Source organism: Stegostoma tigrinum, chromosome 11, assembly GCF_030684315.1.
Source record: "Stegostoma tigrinum isolate sSteTig4 chromosome 11, sSteTig4.hap1, whole genome shotgun sequence".
Taxonomy (NCBI): Eukaryota; Metazoa; Chordata; class Chondrichthyes; order Orectolobiformes; family Stegostomatidae; genus Stegostoma; species Stegostoma tigrinum.
Genome location: NC_081364.1, coordinates 52,448,239 through 52,456,137, shown reverse-complemented (window position 1 = coordinate 52,456,137; position 7,899 = coordinate 52,448,239). Strand labels below are relative to the sequence as shown.

At 45.9% G+C, this 7,899-nt stretch overlaps 1 protein-coding gene across 4 annotated transcripts in view; it reads left to right on the top strand.

Moving 5' to 3' along the window:
- The first annotated feature begins 2,141 nt into the window (after positions 1-2,141).
- pxk (PX domain containing serine/threonine kinase) overlaps positions 2,142-7,899 on the top strand; it is a 59,576-nt gene continuing 53,818 nt past the window's right edge. The window contains exon 1 of one of the 4 annotated variants that reach the window (XM_059649950.1): positions 2,142-2,353. In XM_059649950.1, the coding sequence (XP_059505933.1) occupies positions 2,252-2,353 (102 nt within the window). In that variant the 5' untranslated portion in view covers positions 2,142-2,251. The remainder of the gene's footprint in view (positions 2,354-7,899) is intronic. The other 3 variants (XR_009446502.1, XM_059649949.1, XM_059649951.1) reach the window with 3 other exon arrangements.

The following is a 7,899-nucleotide window of genomic DNA, read 5'->3' as shown; positions in this document are numbered from 1 at the left end:
GGAAGGCAGACAAGGGTGGGGAGGGAAAATTTTCTTTGGTGGTGGGTTTGGAATGCAGATGGCAGAACTGTCGGAGGATGATGCGTTGGATCCAGAGGTTGGTGGGGTGGTACGTGAGGACGAGGGGGATTCTTTTCTGGTTGTTATTGCGGGGACGGAGTGTGAGGGATGAGTTGCAGGAAATGCAGGAGACATGGTTGAGGGCGTTCTCGACCACTGCGGGGGAAGTTGCGGTCCTTGAAAAACGAGGACATCTGAGATATATGGGTGTGGAATGCCTTATCCTGGGAGCATTTGTGGCGGAGGTGAAGGAATTGGGAATAGGGGATGGCATTTTTGCAGGAAGGTTGGTGGGAGGATGTGTACTCTAGGTAGCTGTGGGAGTCAGTGGGCTTGAAATGGATAACATTTCTAGCTGGTTGCCTGAGATGGAGACAGAGAGGTCCAGGAAGGTGAGAGACATGTTAGAGATCGTTCAGGTGAACTTAAGGTTGGGGTGGAGGGTGTTGGTGAAGTGGATGAACTGTTTGAGCTTATCGTGGGAGCATGAGGCAGCGCTGATATAGCCATCAATGTAACGGCGGAAGAGTTGGGGTTTAGGGCCAGTGTAGGTACAGAAGAGGGATTTTTCCACAACCTACAAAGAGGCAGGCATAGCTTGGGCCCATGTGGGTACCCATGGCCACCTGCATTGTCTGTAGGAAGTGGGAGGAATTGAAAGAGAAGTTGTTGAGGGTGAGGGCAAGTTCGGCTAAGCGGATGAAGGTGTCAGTGGAGGGGGACTGGTCGGGCCTGCAGGACAGGGAGAAGGAGAGGGCCTTTTGGCCATCTGCGTGGGGAATGCAGGTGTATAGGGACTGGATGTCCATGGTGAAAATGAGGTGTTGGGGACTGGGGAATTGGAAGTTCTGGAGGAGGTGGAGGGTGTGAGTGGTGTCACGGACGTAGGTAGGGAGTTTCTGGACCAAGAGGGAGAAAATGGAGTCCAGATAGGTGAAGATGAGTTCAGTGAGGCAGGAGCAGGCCGAGACAATGGGTCGACCAGGGCAGGCAGGTTTGTGAATTTTGGGAAGGAGATAGAAGCGGGCGGTGCGGGGTTGTGGAATGATGAAGTTAAAGGCTGTGGGTGGGAGGTCACCTGAGGTGATGAGGTTGTGGATAGTTTGGGGGATGATGGTTAGGTGCTCAGGGGTGGGGCCATGATCCAGGGGGTGGTAGGAGGAGGTGTCGGAGAGTTGGCGCCTGACCTCAGCGATGTAGAGGTCGGTGCGCCATACTACAACTGCACCTCCTTTGTCCACGGGTTTTACGGTGAGGTTGGGATTGGAGCAGAGGGAGTGGAGGGCTGCACGTTCTGCAGGAGAGAGGTTGGAGTGGGTGAGAGGGGTGGAGAGGTTGAGGCGATTGATATCTCGCTGGCAGTTGGAGATGAAGAGGTCGAGGGAGGGTAGGAGGCCTTGGGTTGGTGTCCAGGAGGAGGGGGTATGTTGGAGGTGGGAGAAGAGGTCAGTAGAGGGAGGCTTAGGCTCATGGTTAAAGAAGTAAGCGTGAGGCGAAGGCGGCAGAAAATCTGCTCAATGTCCAAACGTGACCGGTATGCGTTGGTGAGTTGCCTGCATTATGTTGCAACTGTGCATCATGACCTGGCATCTGTCCAGGGTGCCGCGTCTGTGTTGCGGTGGTTTTCCTCCTGTGTTTGTAGCGCGGCACTGGCGAGTGCCAGAGGTGATTGGCAGCACAGTGAGGGGATGGGTTGTAGGACCCCGCGGTGGCAGTGCGTGCCACAGGTGTCAGCTGCACCTTGGGAGGCGGAGTGTAGGACCCAGCGGTGCCAGTGCGTGCCAGAGGTGTCGGCTGCACCGTGGGAGGCGGAGTGTAGGACCCGGCGGTGCCAGTGCGTGCCAGAGGTGTCAGCTGCTCCGTGGGAGGCGGAGTGTAGGACCCGGCGGCGCCAGTGCGTGCCAGAGGTGTCAGCTGCTCCGTGGGAGGCGGAGTGTCGGACCCGGCGGTGCCAGTGCGTGCCAGAGGTGTCAGCTGCTCCGTGGGAGGCGGAGTGTAGGACCCGGCGGTGCCAGTGCGTGCCAGAGGTATCAGCTGCTCCGTGGGAGGCGGAGTGTAGGACCCGGCGGTGCCAGAGGTGTCAGCTGCACCGTGGGAGGCGGAGTGTAGGACCCGGCGGTGCCAGTGCGTGTGCGCGCGTGTGGTGCCCTCCCATGTTGCTGAGCCCCGAGCCTGCCCGTCCGCCCTCGCAATGGCGTTCATGGAGAAGAAGAGCCCGGGCAAGGTGCTGCTGGACGATACGGTGCCGCTGAGCTGTGTGATTGAAGCCAGCCAGAACCTGCAGTCGCACACGGTAAGTGCCGAGAGACTAGGCCTCAGGCTCCGGGGAGGTGCCCAGGCCGCGGCTCCGCTCTGGGAGGCGGCCTGATACCGGCCGGGAGGTGATGTGAAAGCCGGCCTGTGGCAAGCGGCAGGCCAGGATCCCGAGTGGGTCCCACTGTGGCAGAGCCCAGATGGGAGCTGGTTCTCCTAACGGCTCGAAACCTCGTCACTCCCACCCCCGCCCGAAAGGACTGTTCATGTTTGTGCAATTGTTTCAGTGTTCAGCACCTGCTCTATCACCGTGTTACACAGTCACTGAACTGACACTGCCCAAGGGATCCCTCCGACTTGGTGCAGTTTAACCCGCTTGGTTCATTACTAGGAGATAACAAGGTGTAGAGCTGGATGAACACAGCAGGCCAAGCTGCATCAGAGCAGCAGGAAGGCTGACCTTTCGGGCCTATATTCGATATTCACTCCAACAGAAATGTATTTATTAATACCTTAACATTTTTGTTACTAGCTTTAAAAAAACAGGTTGTAAGAGCTGACGAGGTGTTGTACTATCTATAATTAACAACCACTCCTTGAGTTTGCAGCAGCTGGTTGAGTATACTTTTATCCTACATAGGGCTAAAAACGCCCCAGCTGAACTATTGATTACATGTATGTTTTAAAATCATTCTGTAAACTTCTGCCACAGCCCCGATCAAAGTCAGAAGCGACGTCTGATGTGACAGTTGCACTGTTTATTCCTCTTCATTCTAACACCACCTTGTCTTCTGTAGTTTCTTTTATCCTGGCAATCAGCAATGTCATCAATCACAGTCATCATTAGACTCCTAATCCTAGTTTTTGGTTGAATTTATATTCTGCCATCTGCCTTGGAGAGATTTGAACCTGTGCTCCCAGTACGTTTCCTCGGTCTCTGAATTGCTAGTCATGGAGCTGTACAGCACGGAAACAGACCCTTCGAGCCAACTCATCCATGTTAATCAGATATCCTAAATAAATCTAGCCCTATTTGCCAGCATTTGGCCCATATCCCTCTAAACCGTTGCTATTCATATACCCATACACGTGCCTTTTTAAATGTCGTAATTGTACCAGTCTTTACCACGTCCTCTGGCAGTTCATTCCATACATGCACCGTCCTCTGTGTAAAAAAAAAAGTTGCCCCTTGGGTCATTTTCATATCTTGTCCCTCTCACCTTAAACCAATGCCCTCTGGTTTTGGACTCCCCTACCCCCTGGGTAAAAGACCTTGACTATTCACCCTATCTGTGTCCCACATGGTTTTCTAAACTTCTGTAAGGCCTTCACTCCTCAGGCTGTGACACTACAGGGAAAATAGCCCCAGCCTATTCAGACTCGCCTCATTAGCAGTGATAAAACCACAAGGCCGTTGCTTCCCCATTGCGACCAGCACAGCCCCTGTCTGTAGCTGTTTTTATGTAAAATTGTAGGACACAACCCATCTGTTTAGGGGACTGAATGGCCTTTTCTCTGCAGTATTTCTTCACTGTTGTGCCGTTTCATACGTTGTATGTATTTTTTTTCTTTCAATTTTATATCATCCTTGACTTCCTTTGTTCAGTATGGTCAGTTTATTCCTTTCCTTGAGTCCTTTCTCAGTCGGATATATCTTTGCTGTGAGTCATGAGCTATTTTTTAAATATCTGCCAATGAGCTTTCTGTGTGTGGTGGAGGCCTATTTAATTATGAACTTCCTCCTTTCAGATGCCATTTGTAGTATGGAGGTGAAAATGCATGTTCTTCAGCTGACACAGTCACTTTTACTTCCTTTATTAAATCTTAACTTAGATTTTTGGAGTGAACTTTCTTAGCATGAAATTCTCCTGTTTTTCTCTAAAGTGAAAGTGGTTGGCTACACAATGTGCATACTTAAGATTAAAAGACCTCCTGATTGGTCTGTCTCCCTTTTCGAAACTGCTCAGTTGCAGTTTTGTAGCATTCTAAGTATTTTTGAAATATAGGTGACACAAAATAAAAGTTCTGATCTAAATAAGAAAAGTTACAAAAGATTCTTTGTTGTTCAGTGTGCAATGTGTCATTGCCAAAGGAAGTTCAGATCAAATTTTAGAATTTCCTGCGTGAATATAGTCTTTCAAATGAGAGAAATTTAGGACCAATGTGTTCTGTGTTGCAAGTTGTGTTCTGTGGTGTCTTGAGTCTCTTTTTAATTCTGTTCTATCTCCCATGAGTGTACTCTTCACACTGTTCTTTTTGTTCTTTGCTCATGTCCAATTTTTGTTTTATGTCCAAAACTCTGAAATTCCTCTCTCAAACAGTGCACATCTCCAGCTCTCTGAAGCCTCATTTCTTATAACCTACATTGAGACCTGGTCTCACTGTTATTTTCTTTTGTGGCTGGATGTAAATTGTTTGATTGCACGTTCTTTAAAACTTCTAGGGATATGTCATTGTGTTAAAGCTACTTGAGTTGCTTCAATGCTGATTAATTATACCACTGAATAATCTGAGAAGTGTTCCCTAGGGTTTTCGTGAGGGTCATCAGCATCTGCTTGTTGAGCTTTGTTTCCTGTTTACTGTGGGATTTTCTGTTTTCCTTTCCTGCTGCATAACTTATTTTTGTTTGAGATGCTTGTGTTTATGCAAAACCTTTTCTAAAAATTGAAAAAAGCGCACTGCTTATTTGGGGACAAATGTATCTAGAATAACGTTTAGTTGGTTATCTTGTAAATGATCTTAGTGAAAGCATAGCATGTCTTATTTTCTTTAGTGAATTTCTCTGCCAGGCTCAGTACCCACTCTTAGGTAAGGCAAAAGTAACAAATAACCAAAAAATTTTGAAGTTCAGAAATTGCAAAAATATGCTAAATATAAGTGAAAATAATTGTGGTTTAAACATTGTCACTATTGTCTCTGGAACCACTCTCATTAAACTATTCTACATTCTTTCTATCGTGTTCATTTGCCCCTTACAATGTGGGCCCAAAATTGTATCCAATACGTCAATTGAACCAAAACCAAACACTGATAAAAGTTTATAATGAATTCCTTGATTTTTATATTTTGTGCCTCAGTCCATGAAATGCAGGATTCCGTATGTTTTATCAATGATTGCTGGCAGGCAAGTTGAGACGATGACTTGAGCACGTGTATCCCCAGATGCTTCTGTAATTGCATCCACTTTAGAAGTGTGTCCCTTATTTTATATTTCCTTTCCTTTGTTCTTCTGACCAAAATGTAGTGCAAAAGATTTCACTGCATTTTTTTCATCTGCCATGTCTGTTCATTCCATGAACCCATCAATGCCTGCTTGAAGTTCATCGTGACTGTCCTCACAGTTCACAATACATCTAAATTTTATATCATCTGCACATTTTGAAATTGTATTCTATACAACCAAGTCTCCCATCATTAAATAGTTTGAAAAACTATGACCATCGTACTGATCGTTGAGAAACCGCACTCATAAATCTTCCTGCAGTCTGTGAAACAACTGTTCACCTTTGTTCTTTGTTTCTTATCACTTAGCCAAGTTTATGTCCTTGCTGCCACCATCCCTATTATTCTGTTGACTTTAACTTTGCTGCCAGGTCTATTATGTGGGATTTTATCAAATCCCTTTTTGAAATCTGTTTACTGTACACCAACTGCATTACCCTCATCAACTATTTCTGTTGCCTCATCCAAAAAAAAACTAATTTTAAACTGACAAGCCTGCTGATGCTGGGTTTATCCTTACACCCTTTTCTTGAATAAGACGTAACATTTGTAACTCTTCGGTCTTCTGGCGTCACCTAGATAGGAATGAATGATTGTGATTAGTACCTGTGCAGTTTGCTCTCCTCTATTCCACTCGATGTACGGCTGTGGGGAGTGTTGTCGAACTGAGAGATCTAGTGATGCAGGTGCATCGTACCTTGAAAGTGGAGTTGTAGATGGACAGGGTAGTGAAAAAGGCATTTGGCATGCTTGCTTTCATTGATCAGAATATTGAGTATAGGAGTTGGGATGTCATGTTGTGGCTGTTCAGGACATTGAGGCCACTTTTAGAGCTCTGTAAAAATTCCTGGAATATCCATTCTGTAGGAATGTATAGGATGGGCTGAAGGGCAAAAAGGTAATGAAGGTATTCAACAGCTGTATGAGAAAATGAATTGTATAGGATTGGAAAACAGCCTGGGAAAGTTAATGATGATACCCAATAAGCTTCACTGTGACCTGTGAATACACCTTTATGAGCCAAAGACAACACCTGCAGCTTGTTTTTCAGTAGCCGTGTTTTCTGTAGCTGGCTGTTTGTTACACTGTAAAGGGGAGAGCGAGCGAGAGAGAGCTCTGTTGTAAGCCACTGGACTTGGCCTTGGATTGGAATTGTGAACGGTGCCAGGAATGAATCTAAGCCTCCAGTCTGTACATTGACTGAGGGATCCCTGACGGGCAGAATGGCATGAGACTTGTTGCTTTTCGTCTTTTCCATTTATTAGCACCACTATAATCATTATTATTACTTAATAAACATTAATATTTAAGCAAATTGCTGTTGTCGAGTCTTCTCTTAATTATGTTTAACCGAATCCAAAAGAATTGCCTGGATACAGACTGTGATCCAAGACAGTTTTGGTGATGGGCATGGGATTTGGGAAAATGTGTAAGAGAAGGAAAGAGCGGCCTGTTGCTCTGGAGACCTTCCATAGTCCAGGATGGAATGCGGCAGACTCTGGATTTAGGTCTGTAGAAGCAAATTCTGTTGTCGAGCCTTCTTTTAACTACATTCGACTGAGTCCGTGAAGAACTGCTTGGATGCACTCTTTGATTCAAGACAGTTTTGGTGACAAATTGTAGATACATAGGATGTTTCACATTCCCTACTACCCTTGAGTAGCTGGCCTTGTAGAACAAATGAATGGGTTATTAAAACACCAAATTAAATTATTGACCTATAATTGTACATTACATGGGTGGCTCGAAGTGCTGCCACAGGCATTGTTTAATCTGAACAGTTGGCTTCTGAAAGGCAGGACACCCATGAATAGAACGTTTGAAGGGGGTGGCCAGTTACCTCCTGCCAATAAACCAACAATGTCGGACGACATTTGTACAGGGTGAAAAGTATGTGATAATCGGGCAGGAAGCACCAGAGTGTACAGGCAGAGGGAAATTAACAAAAACAGAATGAGATGTCATATTGTAAACTGATAAGGTATGATTCCTTTACAGAATCATGCAAGTTTGTGATGGATGGATGCTCCTGTGGATGATTCATCAGTTGGCAGCTGTTGTACCTCACCTTATGAAAAAGACCATTGCGGTCATTAATTTGAGGATGCACCCTATTGTTATATTATTTTCATCGATGATGATTATTTTCATTGTAGTTTTAATTTTCTGGTGTAGGTCACATACTCTTTATGTTCTCATGTGGCTATCGCTGATTTGCTTCTGCATTTGCAATTGTAGCATGCGCCGTCAAATATCATCAGGTTGGATTATATAGGACGGGACGAAGGGTGAAAAGGTAATGATGATGTTTGACAGCTGGATGAGAAAATGAATTATATGGAATGGGAAAACAGCCTGGGAAAG